This window comes from Rhinoderma darwinii, chromosome 4 (genome assembly GCF_050947455.1).
Source record: "Rhinoderma darwinii isolate aRhiDar2 chromosome 4, aRhiDar2.hap1, whole genome shotgun sequence".
Taxonomy (NCBI): Eukaryota; Metazoa; Chordata; class Amphibia; order Anura; family Rhinodermatidae; genus Rhinoderma; species Rhinoderma darwinii.
Window position 1 is genome coordinate 8,629,815 of NC_134690.1, and position 17,945 is coordinate 8,647,759.

Sequence of the window (17,945 nt, forward strand, 5' to 3'; positions counted from 1 at the left end):
ATGAACTCCTTCTACCCTAGACCACCTGGGAATATAATGTTAACTCCTTCTACCCTAGACCACCTGGGAATATAATATGAACTCCTTCTACCCTAGACCACCTGGGAATATAATATGAACTCCATCTACCCTAGACCATCTGGGAATTTAATATGAACTCCTTCTACCCTAGTCCACCTGGGAATATAATGTTAACTCCTTCTACCCTAGACCACCTGGGAATATAATGTTAACTCCTTCTACCCTAGACCACCTGGGAATATAATGTTAACTCCTTCTACCCTAGACCTGCTGGGAATATAATGTTAACACCTTCTACCCTAGACCACCAGGTATTAATCTCCTCCTCAAAGTTACCACCAAAGAAAGGGGCACTACTCTAGACCACCAGCGCTAGTGACATTGACTCCTCCACTACTTCAGACCACCGGGGATGTTTTCATTTGTATGACTTTTTTTAAATTATTTATTAAACCTGGGTGTGCTGTAATCTGAATAACATGATGTATGAAATGTATTGTACGGTATATAGCTCATTCTGTCAGACTTGATTGGTGGACTGCTGCCAAACCGAAAAAATTAGACCTGGTGGTCCATCTGGTGGATACTCACCTTGAACCTCCCGACTATCCGCTCCTCTTCGCTGACGGTGTCATCATCGTCCCCGATCTTCCCTCGTAATAAGTTGAAGGTGTGCAGCCAGTCTTCAAAGTTATCAAACTCTGTCTCTAGTTCCTTGTTGAACACCTGGAATTGTACATGGACGGAGAGCGGAGGTCGATATGATATGGGATATGCATATATTAACATAACAGCCAATTCAGTGTTGTCATAGGGACATTGTGTGGATTCAAATCACCATCCACATTATTGTGTAGACATTTATACAGCTAACGGTTACTATAAAGGCCACGTAGGATATATATAATGAAGGTGATTTGGATCCACACATTGGAGGAGATTTACAACACAAAAAAATAAAACAATTCTATCAAAATTACATCAAACTTCATGTGTGTTTCTACTTTTTACACCTATCTCAGTTTTGAAAATGTGCGGCTAAAAGGAGTCATAATATGCACCAATCTTTGCCACAAATTATGAAATTACTGGTGAGATAGATAGATAGATAGATAGATAGATAGATAGATAGATAGATAGATAGATAGATAGATAGTTAGATAGATAGACTTACCTTTAACTCATCAATTTTCTGCTTGTTCTTCTTCTCGGCTTGCTCGGCTAGCAGTTTCTTTTTCTTGTCCTCTTTCGGCACCTTCGACTTATCTTTGTTCTTCATCTGCCCCTTTGAGCCTTTCATAGGAGATTCATCAATTTTGATCTCTGAGTCATCATACAAGTTGGGTGGAGATGGAAGGAACCAACAACACGAGACATTCAACCACGATGAGCATGAAAGTTGACAGATAGTTTGGAGCACGGGTGGCCTTGGACCTCCCGTGCCAGCTATCAGGCTTCCAAATCCATGTATATTTCTTCTTCCAGGAATAGCACACTGAGGTCCGATGAGAGGTCATCAAACCACCACCGAAATAATACATGAATTGTGGAAGTCACAGTACTTACCAATATCTCTGTTCTATCATCTACTGTGGATTTACATACACTATATGGCTATAAGTTTGTGGACCCCCTTCTAAATATTGAGTTCAGGAGTTTCAGCCATACCCGGTCACTTGTAAGTGTTATTATTATCTGCTAGATCTGCCCCGTTCACTTGTAAGTGCTATTATTATCTGCTAGATCTGCCACGGTCGCCTGTAAGTGTTATTATTATCTGCTAGATCTGGCCTGGTCACCTGTAAGTGTTATTATCTACTAGATCTGCCCCTGTCACCTGTAAGTGCTATTATTATCTGTTAAATCTGCCCCTGTCACCTGTAAGTGTTATTATAATCTGCTAGATCTGCCCCGGTCACCTGTAAGTGTTATTATAATCTGCTAGATCTGCCCTGGTCACCTGTAAGTGCTATTATTATCTGCTAGATTTGCTCCAGTCATCTGTGAGCGTTATTATTTGCTAGATCTGCACTGGTCACCTGTAAGTGTTATTATTATCTGCTAGATCTGCCCTGGTCACCTGTAAGTGTTATTATTATCTGCCAGATCTGCTCCGGTCACTTGTTAGTGTTATTATTATCTGCTAGATCTGCCCTGGTCACCTGTGTTATTATCTGCTAGATCTGCCCTGGTCACCTGTAAGTGTTATTATTATCTGCTAGATCTGCCCTGGTCACCTGTAAATGTTACTATTATCTGCTAGATCTGTCTGGTCACCTGTAAGTGTTATTATTATCTGCTAGATATGCCCTGGTCACCTGTTAGTGTTATTATTATTATCTGTTAGATCTGCCCTGGTCACCTGTAAGTGTTATTATTATATGCTAGATCTGTCTGGTCACCTGTAAGTGTTATTATTATCTGCTAGATCTGTCTGGTCACCTGTAAGTGTTATTATTATCTGCTAGATCTGTCTGGTCACCTGTAAGTGTTATTATTATCTGCTAGATCTGCCCTGGTCACCTGTAAGTGTTATTATTATCTGCTAGATCTGTCTGGTCACCTGTAAGTGTTATTATTATCTGCTTGTTCTGCCCTGATCACCTGTGTTCGTATTATCTGCTTGATCTGCCCCGGTCACCTGTAAGTGTTATTATTATCTGCTAGATCTGCCCTGGTCACCTGTAAGTGTTATTATTATCTGCTAGATCTGTCTGGTCACCTGTAAGTGTTATTACTATCTGCTTGTTCTGCCCTGATCACCTGTGTTCGTATTATCTGCTTGATCTGCCCCGGTCACCTGTAAGTGTTGTTATTGTTATCTGCTAGATATGCCCCGGTCACCTGTAAGTGTTATTATTATCTGCTAGATCTCCCCGGTCACCTGTAAGTGTTATTATTATCTGCTAGATCTGCCCTGGTCACCTGTAAGTGTTATTATTATCTGCTAGATCTGCCCCTGTCATCTGTAGGTGTTATTATCTGCTAGATCTGCCCTGGTCACCTCTATGTGTTGTTATTATTATCTGCCCTGGCCATTTCTTGTTCTAGCATGACTCTGCTCTTGTGAACACAGCGAGCTCTATAAGGACATGGGATGAGGAGTTTGCTGTGAAGTAACTTGAGTGGCTGCACAGAATCCGCACCTCAACCCCATACAACACCTTAAGGCTAAATTAGAACAGCAATTGTAGGCCAGACCTCACCCTACATCAGTCCTGACCTCACAAATTCCCACAGACACTCCAAAATCTTGTTGAAAGTCTTTCCAGGAGGGTGGTGGCTGTTTTAGACCCCAACTCCATATTAACCCCATGGTTTTGGAACGGGATCTCCAACAAGCTCATATCGGTGTGATGGTCAGGGGTTCATACTTTTGACCATATAGTATATGACACACAATCTTACATTGACTCGAAAATTCCATAATTTAACCGGTCCCAAATATTTTTCATGCTGCAGTTTATATGATGGCGGCCGCTGTGGAATCACTAACTAGGTATCGTTGGGACTATAATCTACTGAATTCTGAGTCATCTTCGTCTGGACTTCCTCTGAGATTTCCCGGTTCCTTGGTAACATAGGTGAGGATAGACATCAAGTCCTACCTATATAACTCATTGTTGCGTTGATCCAGAAGAAGCCAATAGGCAAGACCCTCAAACGCTACCTGTAAATTTGTGTATGGTGCCGTATATCGGCACTATATGGGGGTACTGGCACATGGAGTACCTACAGGTCTGTTTTATGCTGCCACACATGCTCTGTGCACATGACTTGTACAGATGTAGCCATCTTTATCTTGACTCAACGCATTAAATACACAGTGGCAAGAAACTTTAACTTAACTTTTTCAATGACTTTTTCGATGGCTTTTGTTGTGTGATATCTCGCTGCAGCACGTTATCAGAGTCCAGATGAACTTGGCTACATCTGTATATGAGATGTAGATGAAGGAGCAGTCCCACGTAACACATGCTTTATCTTAAGACGTGACATTACTATATGAAGCCTTATAGGTGATGACCTGTTTTTGACCAAGGCCAGTGCCAACTTTCATTGCTGTACAACATGGAGATGGAATGAACATAGGTGAAGGGAGAGGACAAAAAACACCCACTGTTCCCCCCTCCTCATGCATAACGCCCCCATCCCCATTTCTTCCCATTATTTTTGTAATAAAGATTTTTTTGTAAACCAGAGCCCCAAAAATTATTTCAAACTAGAAACTTTCTACAATTACCCTCTGCAATCTCCATCTCCTCCTTCTCTTCTGCCTCTGCTGCCGCCGCCTCCTGCTGGCGGAGTTGCTGCATGTGGGGAAAAAAAAAAAAAGGATTATGAAGAGTTAAATAAGAAGCAACAAACTATTAAATACCAAGATTTGGGCATCCTCTAACTACATTTGGGACGAGCAGATCTGCTAGATGACGGCTGATCACGAGAGGTGGCGCTTCTAGCACGGCCCCCAATATACTATTATTTTTGTGGGAATATTTGAGGAAATCATACAGAATAGAAGTATGGCCGCTTTGGGTCTTGATAGACAAATCTGCTCTTTTTAGGGTTCTTCTCCCTGGCTAATGAGGGTAAGGGGTGCACTTAGAGGGGTTTACTAGCACCTGGAAAACCCACTCTGAGCAGTTCAGTGAAAAAAATCAAGTTAAAGTCTGAAATTAATTCTGCCACCACTAGGGGGAGCTCATTGCTTATGAATTTATTATTGAGTTCAATGAGAGCTGTAAAAAAAAACCTCTATGCAGTGAGCTCCCCCTAGTGGCAGCTGCAGGAAGACAACATTTTGCATATGGAGAAAGAGTTATCCAAAAAGGGCACTACCTTCTGTCGAACTGTCTCCTATGATTTTTCAATATTGTATTTACACTGTTTAGTCAGAGTAATATATGTTATTTGGCTTTTTTGATGTTTTCATCTATTATTCAGTCCATTTGAACTCTTGAATGTAGAAAAATGTTCTACTTGCTGTCTGGAAACCATCAGCAAGCAGATTCGATTCCACTGAGGGATATCAGTTTGGCTTGTGTCTCTCTTTAGTACTTTGGGTGCACAAGGCTAAACAACTCTTATACGTTTGTACTTGTAGCCTGGCTTGGTAAAAGGGTTTCTCCACTTTGGAAAGTTCCGCCACGATCGCAAGTGCCACTAATCTCCTGATTGGCCAACAGAGATGACACTCACAGCAGAGAGCGGCACTTGTGACCGTCGCCACGGGGAATCAAATGTCGATTTCTCGGTCAGGCAACTTGCATGACCAAGCCAGAAGGATAGTTTACACAGCCTTCCCCTCCCCTCTATCACTTTGTCGGAGGCCTCAAACCTACTGACGGATTCCATTTAATAGGTCAATAAGACTCACTGGCCATTCAGAACAGTACACCACCCATGTGTACTCGTAGTACTAAGTAGAAATAACATTTATAAAAATAAAGCCAATAATAAATAAAAAAACAACTTGCTGACTGTTTCCGTGAAGCAAAAGGAGATTTGTTTTTTATTCTACACAGGGTAAAAACAAAATAAAAAATAAATGGAAACAAAAAGTTCATGAAGATAGACAGTATATTCTTGAATATCAAGTGTCCCTGTTGATGGCAAATGTGGGGATCCCCCAACTAGATGTAGTATCCCCACAGCGCCCTCTGCAGGAATAACAGGGGATCCTTGGCTACATAATAGAGCTCTATAGAGCCACATAGACTTTAATGAGCAGTTTTAGTGTGAGCCTCGTCTGCTTTAATAAGATAAGTACAGAACGTCGCTGGCATTATAGTGAGCGATGAATGGGGTTAGTAACAGCCAATCACGTGTCACCTCTTTTAGGGTCTCGATGGAGGCGAAGTACTTGGACCACCAGTCCAGCATGCTTTCATCAGGCTCCTCCTCTTCTATCTCCTCTCCTTTCTTCTTTTTCTTCTTCTTTTCCTTTTCTTCCTCATTCTGGGAAAATATTTATTAATAGATATTACAGAACATAAGTGATGAGGGGTCTCAGGAGGCTGCAACCAATGCCAGGCAGCTGCAACAAGCCCAAAGACATGGGTAGTCCAAGCTCATCTGATAGGTTCATCCAAATGTAAAGTTGAATTAAACATTAGTCCCATCACTCACCCATTGGCATTATGGGAGAGACTACAGCTGGGTAGGAGTCATTGTATCTAAAAGCCGGGATTTTGGTAATGATTTCCAATGAGGTCTGAATAGATATTTTCCAGTCCCCATTTACAATAGAGCGGTGCATGCATCGTCCTTTCCATTTGAGTGACGGCACTCGTGGACCGTTGTTCATATGATCGTTGGTGGTCCCAACTACTGAACCACAAACTAATTTGACAATTATTACAGTTTTCTTAACAATATGTATATAAACAAAGTCCCACAGATGGCCTGGCACCCCAAGCTAGTGACCCCCACGTACAGATTATCTTAATGTTACTGTGAATATTAGCTGTTATTTGAGCACAGTATTGTGGTATTATATGAGCTCTCTATGTTGGTACTATCTGAGCACTGTATGGTGGTATTATGTGAGCTCTGTATGGTGGTATTATGTGAGTTCTGTATGTTGGTATTATGTGAGCTCTGTATAGTGGTATTATATGAGCTCTCTATGTTGGTACTATCTGAGCACTGTATGGTGGTATTAGGTGAGCACTGTATGGTGGTATTATGTGAGTTCTGTATGTTGGTATTATGTGAGCTCTGTATAGTGGTATTATATGAGCTCTCTATGTTGGTACTATCTGAGCACTGTATGGTGGTATTATGTGAGCACTGTATGGTGGTATTATGTGAGTTCTGTATGTTGGTATTATGTGAGCTCTGTATAGTGGTATTATATGAGCTCTCTATGTTGGTACTATCTGAGCACTGTATGGTGGTATTAGGTGAGCACTGTATGGTGGTATTATGTGAGTTCTGTATGTTGGTATTATGTGAGCTCTGTATAGTGGTATTATATGAGCTCTCTATGTTGGTACTATCTGAGCACTGTATGGTGGTATTAGGTGAGCACTGTATGGTGGTATTATGTGAGTTCTGTATGTTGGTATTATGTGAGCTCTGTATAGTGGTATTATATGAGCTCTCTATGTTGGTACTATCTGAGCACTGTATGGTGGTATTAGGTGAGCACTGTATGGTGGTATTATGTGAGTTCTGTATGTTGGTATTATGTGAGCTCTGTATAGTGGTATTATATGAGCTCTCTATGTTGGTACTATCTGAGCTCTGTGTGGTGGTATTAGGTGAGCACTGTATGGTGGTATTATGTGAGTTCTGTATGTTGGTATTATGTGAGCTCTGTATAGTGGTATTATATGAGCTCTCTATGTTGGTACTATCTGAGCACTGTATGGTGGTATTAGGTGAGCACTGTATGGTGGTATTATGTGAGTTCTGTATGTTGGTATTATGTGAGCTCTGTATAGTGGTATTATATGAGCTCTCTATGTTGGTACTATCTGAGCTCTGTGTGGTGGTATTATGTGAGCACTGTATGGTGGTATTATGTGAGTTCTGTATGTTGGTATTATGTGAGCTCTGTATAGTGGTATTATCTGAGCACTGTATGGTGGTATTATGTGAGCACAGTATTGTGGTATTATGTGAGCTCTCTATGTTGGTATTATGTGAGCACTGTATGGTGGTATTATATGAGCTCTCTATGTTGGTATTATGTGAGCACTGTATGGTGGTATTATGTGAGCACTGTATGGTGGTATTATGTGAGCACTGTATGGTGGTATTATATAAGCACTATATTGTCCTATTATTTGAGCACTGTATGTTGGTATTAAATTTGCACTATATGTTAGTATTATATGATCACTGTACGGTGGTATTATATGAGCAGTGCTTGTTGGTATTATTTTTGCCCTGTATACTGGTATTATTTTTGCAATGTATGGTGATATTATTTTTGCAATGTATGGTGATATTATTTGAGCACTGTATGCTGGTATTATTTTTGCACTTAATGGTGTTATTATTATTATATCTGCACTGTATGGGGGTATTATTTGAGCATTGTATGGTTGTAATATGTTTGCAGTGTATGGTGGTGGGACTTTATAGCATGGTTATTTAGACAACTGTATTGAAGTGTAATTTGACTGACTTATGGCACGGTTATTTGGACACCATTCTGTATGACACTGTATTGTATGGTTATGAGCACGCTGTATGGCAGTACATCATATTGGTGGCGTCAATAGAAAGTATCGCATAGGACACCATCCAACTTGGGCAATCTTTGTATATAATATATAAAAGCACCAATAATATAAACTCACGTGAACTTCTATCTTCTATGGGCAATTCCACCTATCATCATCTTCTGACATGCCCTACAGATGATCTAAGTGAGTACCCCCTATTGTAAGTGTTATGTGGCTATGGTTTAGCATGGATTCCTGTTATTGTCAAATTGGATCAGATGTATGGCCAGTGGAAATGGGATCTCACCTCTTTATATAATGGAATCTATAGGATATGCTAGTAGCATACCTCCCAACTTTCAAGTATCACAAAGAGGGATACTTTTATTGTTTAAGCCACGCCACCCAATCCCCGCCCATACACACCTGGTTCAGCCCACACATCATCATGCTCCCATAGTGCCTCCCACACAGTATAATGCCAAATAGCTGCCACAATACAGTATAATGCCCCCATAGATTCTCCCATGCATTATAATCTCCACACAGATGCACACATGCAGTATAATGCCAAAACAAATTCCCCCATACAGCATAATACCCCATAGCTGCCCCCATGCAGCATAATGCCCCCATAGCTGCCCCCATACAGTATAATGCCCCATAGCTGCCCCAATACAGCTTAATGCCCCCATACAGTAGAATGCCCCTAGCTGCCTTTATACAGTATAATGCCCCCAAATTTGCCCCTAGTGCCAGTGCCCTCGTAAATAGTGCCACAGTGCCCATGTAGATAGTGTCCATATATAGTGCCACAGTGTCCATGTTGGTAGTGCCACACCCCCCTTGAAGACAGCGCCACCTTCCCTGTAGATAGCGCTACCTCCCCTCTGTAGATAGCGCCATTGGGACTCCCTTTAGGAGCGGAATCCCCAGCCAGAGGAGCCCCTGACGTCAATGTCCATATATGGACAGCGACCTCAAGGGTTTCCTCTAGGAGCGGAATCCTTGGCCAGATCACCGGCAACGGGGATTCCGCTCAATCAGTACCCACTGTTCAATGTCCATATATGGACAGTGACGTCAAGGGCTTCCCTGAGCACAGTGCTTAAAGTAGCGCTGTGCCCGGGGAGTTCTTGGCGAACGGAGGGGCTCCCTCTGCTCCTCCACTCTGAACTAATTCTGAAGCAGGGAGGTGATAATTCCCTGCTCCAGCATTGGGTTCAACTGTATCTACGTCCTGAGGATGCAGATGCAGTTGACAGTGGGACATACCCCCGGCCGCCTGGGACAGCGGAACACCGCCCGGAATCCGGGACTGTCCCGCTGAATCCAGGACGGTTGGGAGGTATGCCTAGTAGCACCTCGATTGTGCACTGCATAAACCTCTAATTGGGGGGCTAACAGAAAGCATGCACTGTATGCAAAACAACGTGTACCAACTACTGATTGACCACAATTGATCACTTGACCGTTTCAGTACGAGATCAATGAGCCGGTTATAGTTCAGGGTGGATCCTGTCCTTTAATAAATGCCCCTCAGGATGCGTTCTCTTATCAGGCCCATTCATGAGTGTTACCCCCGGCATCAGATAAAAGGTGAATAGTGTATACAGTGACGTCATATATAACCCGCAGTGCGCAGACGATCGTAAGCCCCGTGATTCATTAGAAGATAATCACTTACCACATCAACCTTAACCACTGCATCAGAATTCTGTCACATAGAGATGGAGGGAGATGGAAGATAAAACACATGATGATTACTGGCAATAAATAACCACAATGGCGGACAGTGATACACGGCGATACACCCAAAACACGAGGACATTATAATGAGGGTCCAACAACTAGCAGCATAATCAGATGTTAGACATATTACAAATTCCCAGTTCTCCAGCTGGGACGGAGTGATCTGGTACATAGGAAAGTGGGGAAGTAGTGGTCTGGTACATAGGAAAGTGGAGAAGTAGTGGTCTGGTACATAGGAAAGTGGGGAAGTAGTGGTCTGGTGCATAGGAAAGTGGGGAAGTAGTGGTCTGCTACATAGGAAAGTGGAGAAGTAGTCGCCTGGTACATAGGAAAGTGGGGAAGTAGTGATCTGGTACATAGGAAAGTGGGGAAGTAGTGATCTGGTACATAGGAAAGTGGGGAAGTAGTGGTCTGCTACATAGGAAAGTGGAGAAGTAGTCACCTGGTACATAGGAAAGTGGGGAAGTAGTGATCTGGTACATAGGAAAGTGGGGACGTAGTGGTCTGGTACATAGGAAAGTGGGGAAGTAGTGGTCTGGTACATAGGAAAGTGGGGAAGTAGTGGTCTGGTGCATAGGAAAGTGGGGAAGTAGTGGTCTGCTACATAGGAAAGTGGGGAAGTAGTGGTCTGGTACATAGGAAAGTGGGGAAGTAGTGGTCTGGTACATAGGAAAGTGGGGAAGTAGTGGTCTGGTACATAGGAAAGTGGGAAAGTAGTGGTCTGGTGCATAGGAAAGTGGGGAAGTAGTGGTCTGGTACATAGGAAAGTGGGGAAGTAGTGGTCTGGTACATAGGAAAGTGGGGAAGTAGTGGTCTGGTACATAGGAAAGTGGGAAGTAGTGGTCTGGTACATAGGAAAGTGGGGAAGTAGTGGTCTGGTGCATAGGAAAGTGGGGAAGTAGTGGTCTGGTACATAGGAAAGTGGGGAAGTAGTGGTCTGGTGCAAAGGAAAGTGGGGAAGTAGTGGTCTGCTACATAGGAAAGTGGGGAAGTAGTGGTCTGGTACATAGGAAAGTGGGGAAGTAGTGGTCTGGTACATAGGAAAGTGGGGAAGTAGTGGTCTGGTGCATAGGAAAGTGGGGAAGTAGTGGTCTGGTACATAGGAAAGTGGGGGAGTAGTGGTCTGGTGCATAGGAAAGTGGGGAAGTAGTGGTCTGGTACATAGGAAAGTGGGGAAGTAGTGGTCTGGTACATAGGAAAGTGGGGAAGTAGTGGTCTGGTGCATAGGAAAGTGGGGAAGTAGTGGTCTGGTACATAGGAAAGTGGGGAAGTAGTGGTCTGGTGCATAGGAAAGTGGGGAAGTAGTGGTCTGGTACATAGGAAAGTGGGGGAGTAGTGGTCTGGTACATAGGAAAGTGGGGAAGTAGTGGTCTGGTGCATAGGAAAGTGGGGAAGTAGTGGTCTGGTACATAGGAAAGTGGGGAAGTAGTGGTCTGGTGCATAGGAAAGTGGGGAAGTAGTGGTCTGGTACATAGGAAAGTGGGGAAGTAGTGGTCTGGTACATAGGAAAGTGGGGAAGTAGTGGTCTGGTGCATAGGAAAGTGGGGAAGTAGTGGTCTGGTGCATAGGAAAGTGGGGAAGTAGTGGTCTGGTACATAGGAAAGTGGGGAAGTAGTGGTCTGGTACATAGGAAAGTGGGGAAGTAGTGGTCTGGTACATAGGAAAGTGGGGAAGTAGTGGCCTGGTACATAGGAAAGTGGGGAAGTAGTGGTCTGGTACATAGGAAAGTGGGGAAGTAGTGGTCTGGTGCATAGGAAAGTGGGGAAGTAGTGGTCTGGTACATAGGAAAGTGGGGAAGTAGTGGTCTGGTGCATAGGAAAGTGGGGAAGTAGTGGTCTGGTACATAGGAAAGTGGGGGAGTAGTGGTCTGGTGCATAGGAAAGTGGGGAAGTAGTGGTCTGGTACATAGGAAAGTGGGGAAGTAGTGGTCTGGTACATAGGAAAGTGGGAAAGTAGTGGTCTGGTGCATAGGAAAGTGGGAAAGTAGTGGTCTGGTGCATAGGAAAGTGGGGAAGTAGTGGTCTGGTACATAGGAAAGTGGGGAAGTAGTGGTCTGGTACATAGGAAAGTGGGGAAGTAGTGGTCTGGTGCATAGGAAAGTGGGGAAGTAGTGGTCTGGTACATAGGAAAGTGGGGAAGTAGTGGTCTGGTACATAGGAAAGTGGGGAAGTAGTGGTCTGGTGCATAGGAAAGTGGGGAAGTAGTGGTCTGGTACATAGGAAAGTGGGGAAGTAGTGGTCTGGTACATAGGAAAGTGGGGAAGTAGTGGTCTGGTGCATAGGAAAGTGGGGAAGTAGTGGTCTGGTACATAGGAAAGTGGGGAAGTAGTGGTCTGGTACATAGGAAAGTGGGGAAGTAGTGGTCTGGTACATAGGAAAGTGGGGAAGTAGTGGTCTGGTGCATAGGAAAGTGGGGAAGTAGTGGTCTGGTGCATAGGAAAGTGGGGAAGTAGTGGTCTGGTGCATAGGAAAGTTGGGAAGTAGTGGTCTGGTACATAGGAAAGTGGAGAAGTAGTGGTCTGGTACATAGGAAAGTGGGGAAGTAGTGGTCTGGTACATAGGAAAGTGGAGAAGTAGTGGTCTGGTACATAGGAAAGTGGGGAAGTAGTTGTCTGGTACATAGGAAAGTGGGAAAGTAGTGGTCTGGTGCATAGGAAAGTGGGGAAGTAGTGGTCTGGTGCATAGGAAAGTGGGGAAGTAGTGGTCTGGTACATAGGAAAGTGGGGAAGTAGTGGTCTGGTACATAGGAAAGTGGGGAAGTAGTGGTCTGGTACATAGGAAAGTGGGGAAGTAGTGGTCTGGTACATAGGAAAGTGGGGAAGTAGTGGTCTGGAGCATAGGAAAGTGGGGAAGTAGTGGTCTGGTACATAGGAAAGTGGGGAAGTAGTGGTCTGCTACATAGGAAAGTGGGGAAGTAGTGGTCTGGTACATAGGAAAGTGGGGAAGTAGTGGTCTGGTACATAGGAAAGTGGGGAAGTAGTGGTCTGGTGCATAGGAAAGTGGGGAAGTAGTGGTCTGGTGCATAGGAAAGTGGGGAAGTAGTGGTCTGGTGCATAGGAAAGTGGGGAAGTAGTGGTCTGGTGCATAGGAAAGTGGGGAAGTAGTGGTCTGGTACATAGGAAAGTGGGGAAGTAGTGGTCTGGTGCATAGGAAAGTGGGGAAGTAGTGGTCTGGTGCATAGGAAAGTGGGGAAGTAGTGGTCTGGTACATAGGAAAGTGGGGAAGTAGTGGTCTGGTACATTGGAAAGTGGGGAAGTAGTGGTCTGGTACATAGGAAAGTGGGGAAGTAGTGGTCTGGTACATTGGAAAGTGGGGAATTAGTGGTCTGGTACATAGGAAAGTGGAGAAGTAGTGGTCTGGTGCATAGGAAAGTGGGGAAGTAGTGGTCTGGTACATTGGAAAGTGGGGAAGTAGTGGTCTGGTACATAGGAAAGTGGGGAAGTAGTGGTCTGTTACATTGGAAAGTGGGGAATTAGTGGTCTGGTACATAGGAAAGTGGAGAAGTAGTGGTCTGGTGCATAGGAAAGTGGGTAAGTAGTGGTCTGGTGCATAGGAAAGTGGGGAAGTAGTGGTCTGGTACATAGGAAAGTGGGGAAGTAGTGGTCTGGTACATAGGAAAGTGGGGAAGTAGTCGTCTGGTACACAGGATTTGTAGGGAAGTGATCTAGAAACTAATATTTGGTGGGGAGGTCACATATTTCCTTGAGGAAAGCTCTTGCCACTGACAAGCTGATAGCAGATAGAAGTAGATGGTCAGTCTGTTTGCCCCTGTATTGTTCAAATTAAATTGATATGCAGTTAAAGTGCCATAAATACTTGTGGTTTCATGTCATTCTCCTTAAAGGGTTGTAAAGATTAGTAAAAGACGGCTCCTTTCTTCCAGAAACAGCGCCACACTTGTCCACAGGTTGTATGTAGTATTGTAGCTTAGCCCGATTTACTTCAATGGAGCTGAGCTGCATTACCAGACACAACCCTTTGGCAGATGTGGCGCTGTTTGTGAAAGATAGCACCCATGCTTTCCGAATCATGCACAACCCCTTGAGGAGATGAGTGAACTTCTACTGACTACAAATGAAGTAAACATCCAATAGCTGACAAATGAGAATCGAGGTGGGATGATGAAGATGATGATGAAGAACTCTCCCCCCCCCCACAATTTTACAGCATCAGATTATAACCCAATAAATGACACGATTTGACTCTTTTCCGATGTCAATACCCTTCTAGACTCACCGCCTCTAGTTTCACCATAGTCTCCATTTTCTTGATAGGCACCTCGGGTTCCATGTTGACGACTATTTCACCTGTGGGGCGAGAGTAGGGCCCTCCGTTTGCCATTGCCATATAGCCATTCATCAATTTAGCTGGACAGAAGACAGAAAGAGACAGAGCAAAGGACAGACTCAAGACCAGAAATCACAGCAGGAGGTCATAGAATATGGAAATAAAAGGCGAGTCAATGGTGGAAGTGATAAGAGAATGGAGTCAAGAGCAGAAGATCCTCTGTGGATGAGGAAGACTAAGCAAGACATCGATATGGAGCTGAATACACCTCATCCATGTATTAAATAGATGACCATTATTTAAAACCCCGCAATTATCCCCAGAAAGCAGAGTTATCCGAAGCTGGATCTGCAGCGATCACCAGATCGCCAGCGATCACCTGATCGCCAGGCTAGCTTGATTTTAAAAAAAAGGTCATGATAGGACAACCCCTTTAACAATTAAAAAAAAATCAGAAATCTCTCCAAAATGCTACTTACTGTATGTTCTTATACAAATTCTAGCCCGGAATTCCACCCAGCTAGGAACTCTCCCGTCCTGTACGTATTCAACGCGGAATGGGGGAAGTGACAACCTCTATGGCTGTATTTTCATACACCCCATTAGGGAATTCTGAGTTAATAGTGGGCGTCCCCTGTTTAGGGTCCACATCTCTTGGTCAGCAATGAGAGTGGTTACATAGAGTGTCTCTCTCTCTGGAGGACCCGTCTTGTCCTGCTTTGTAATGCTTACTTTCCCCTGTGGTGGTGCTGCAGGGAAATCACTTACTGCCAGATTTCCCCACAGAACACGGCTGATCGCTGGAGGTCCCAGCAGGGGGACGGACCCTTTTGACAAGTAGGGATTGTCCAAATCAGAGAACCCCTTTAAAGCCCTGATGAGCCCCTGACACGTGTTGTACTATTGGTGGCCTTCTGTGTAAACAATACCTGCCATATTCCACTGCTGAGACTTCTTATCTGGGGGGCGGTAAATAAATTTGCGCAGTGAGCTGACTGCATGAGACCCAACCAGGGTATATCTGCCAAATGCCCGGCAGTCCACAACCCGGATGTTCAGGGGTGGGTGAAGTAGCTCGTTCTCTGGGAGGTCCTATGAAGAAACAGAAGGATGTTTAGATTCAGACCAATAGATAAAAGTCACAGGACAACGGGAGGTTCAAATAATTTTACTATTCTGTATTGTTTACCGATCCATGGAGTGTCCACTTACCACTTCAAACCATTTCACTAAAGTGCTAAAGTTGGGGTTCTTCTTGTAGTTCTGGATGAGGGCTGACTGCACGCCTTTTCCAGCGCATTCAATGTCCACCCTTGGTCTATCCACTTGGGCAAGGTTGACTCTCTTAAGGTCTCGGAGACCCCAGAACAAGATCTAGAAGAAGACAGAGAATTTAATAGGCAGCTCAACACCCTAGTTGGGTAAATTAGCAGGGTGTAGGTCTTTTTAGCATGAACTCTGCCCATTTCTGTGGGTTGAGGTGGGTGTTTTTTACAATATCTCCTATCAAAAGAGAGCAATGGTCCCAAATACTATGGAGTCAGACCATGGGGCTGCTATAGGGCCCCTGGTGAGAAGGGGCCCATTGCAGGTTGGTCTTATACCTATTTTATTGGGTTTGAGATCCCACACAGGAGTCTGGTCTCCACAGGTGCAAAATGTTAGCCAGCAAGGATGTTGCAAAATGTACTCAAATCACAAAAATGGGATGGGGACACCAGGACCTCCTTTCATGAGTGGTTAACAGTGAGGTGGTTTCAAGCAGGACCTAAAAGGGGCCTCATTTTTATCTATTCTATAGGGTCCCCTGTAGATCTGCCAGGACCAGAGCATTTAGTGCCGGTTATTCGATTTGACTAGTCCCATATATCCAAATTAGCAGCCAACTTGCACATTGTCTGAGATCATATGGATCATATGGATCACTTCGCTGATCTGTAATGAACACTGTGCTTCACTTTTCTCATCAGAAAACCCTATGTGCCTCTTAAAGGATCTCAAAAAGTTTGTCGACGTCCTATAGGAAGTCTGAAGTCAGACAAGGGCTTTATGGATCATCGTGACACATCGGATTCCTCCCAGGATAGACGGTAATAATTCTTGTTTGTGACACTACAGTCTTCTATACCTCCACTCTGTATTTACTGAGAACGGGTCGGATGCCCAGTGGGACAGGAAGAATGGGTCCTCTTTCCATATCTGTGGGTCCATCAATAGCTGGGAGGTCAGATTTACCAGCGGGACCAATCTACAAGATAAATAATCCAACATTTATTAAGTGTATGAAACAAAGCAGCCATTTCCATCCAGTATTGATATTGAGCGATCAATAATCAATTCATTAGTAGACGACACAGAACCAACTTGATTGAAGTGGCCCCTGGCCATATTGAAATAGCTGAGACATTGTGGCCATTGCGATTAGTTCATGAGCCACCAGGGAAGGTTCAAGGGTCAACTTATGATGTGGATGTCCATTGTTAGACCTCATGAGCTTCAGTGTGGTCGTGCCTATTGTCATGCTGGAACATGGAACCCCCCCGGGGATCCCCTACTCGTCCAATTCATCCTTGGGTCTAAGCCAACATGCAACATATTCTGTATAATCAAAATCATCTTGGGAACTTCTTGGTGATCATTCCATACCTGGAGTAGCTCGAAGGCCGCCAACAGGTCTCCGGCAGTTGAGTTCCCACGGTATATCTGGTAATATTCCAATTGTGGTGGGAACCGGGGTGGACAATACCTCTCATCGGCCATTTTTACTACTGGTTTAGCAAACGTCCTGCCCATGAAGTCGGCCTTGCCCTAAAAAACGATATTAAGATAATTGAACCCAAAATGATTGTCAACCTTGAAGACGTCTTCATTGCCCCGTCCATGCGAAAATCAAATAATAGAAACTACTGCTCCATTATCTCTATTTGTTCTTTTTTAGAGTCTGTCAATAATTTGTTTTTTAGGGAGAAGTAACTAATAAAATAAATAAAAAGTTAATGGTTCTTACCACAGTGTCTTGATCGTAGATCTCAATGACTATGATAGGGGGATCGTCTCGCATCTCATGTGCTTCTCCGTAGAGTTCCACGTTGTCAAACACCAGTAACTGGTCCCATGTTGGGCACAGGGTCTCATTGAGCACCTGAGGTAGAAAAAGATTAAAATGAGAATGTGACACTTAGGTCTCCACCCAAAGTACGCGGACGTGAAGGGGTAACGATCTGGTCTGGCCTCACCTCTGTGCACTGGCTCTGAGTGTTGAAGAAGACTCGGGCAAATGGATCAGAGAGGCCACTGCTGTCGGCAGCAAACAAACTGCGAGCCTGGTACATGTGCGCCCGCAACTGGAAAACTTGCTTCTCTGGAAGACACACATAAGATACTGAGCCAGACTCGAGACATGGACACAAGGGCGTTCATAGAGGAAAGGGGAAGCTATAGCAAAGTCAAAATGTGGGCACATTCCTTCTGCTGGTTCATACCACCACCACCAAATACTACCATCTCTTAACAGTAGGGCCCAAGACTTGTTTATACCCCTCCTTCCCATTCCTTGGTGGAGAGAAGAGTAGCCTGACCCTCAGGTTGCATTCCTTGTCCTCTGATTGCACCTGTAAAGGCGGAGAGCCAATTGTCTCCCCATCCCCCAACTTAAAGGGGGTGGGAAAACTGAGCTGTTGCCCTCTAAATTCATGGCTCCTATAGCTTC

At 44.2% G+C, this 17,945-nt stretch overlaps 1 protein-coding gene across 10 annotated transcripts in view; it reads right to left on the reverse strand.

Moving 5' to 3' along the window:
• The window catches only part of OTOF (otoferlin), an 81,982-nt gene that overhangs the window by 28,262 nt on the left and 35,775 nt on the right, over positions 1–17,945 (reverse strand). For 4 of the 10 annotated variants that reach the window (XM_075860803.1, XM_075860811.1, XM_075860801.1 and 1 more), the window contains exons 19-30: positions 17,473–17,597; positions 17,244–17,378; positions 16,883–17,044; positions 16,365–16,484; positions 15,449–15,610; positions 15,166–15,328; positions 14,186–14,316; positions 9,886–9,915; positions 5,854–5,979; positions 4,265–4,331; positions 1,196–1,344; positions 613–747 (exon numbers count right to left, since the gene is read on the reverse strand). In XM_075860803.1, coding sequence (XP_075716918.1) covers positions 613–747; positions 1,196–1,344; positions 4,265–4,331; positions 5,854–5,979; positions 9,886–9,915; positions 14,186–14,316; positions 15,166–15,328; positions 15,449–15,610; positions 16,365–16,484; positions 16,883–17,044; positions 17,244–17,378; positions 17,473–17,597 — 1,505 coding nt within the window. The remainder of the gene's footprint in view (positions 1–612; positions 748–1,195; positions 1,345–4,264; positions 4,332–5,853; positions 5,980–9,885; positions 9,916–14,185; positions 14,317–15,165; positions 15,329–15,448; positions 15,611–16,364; positions 16,485–16,882; positions 17,045–17,243; positions 17,379–17,472; positions 17,598–17,945) is intronic. The other 6 variants (XM_075860809.1, XM_075860808.1, XM_075860806.1 and 3 more) reach the window with 4 other exon arrangements.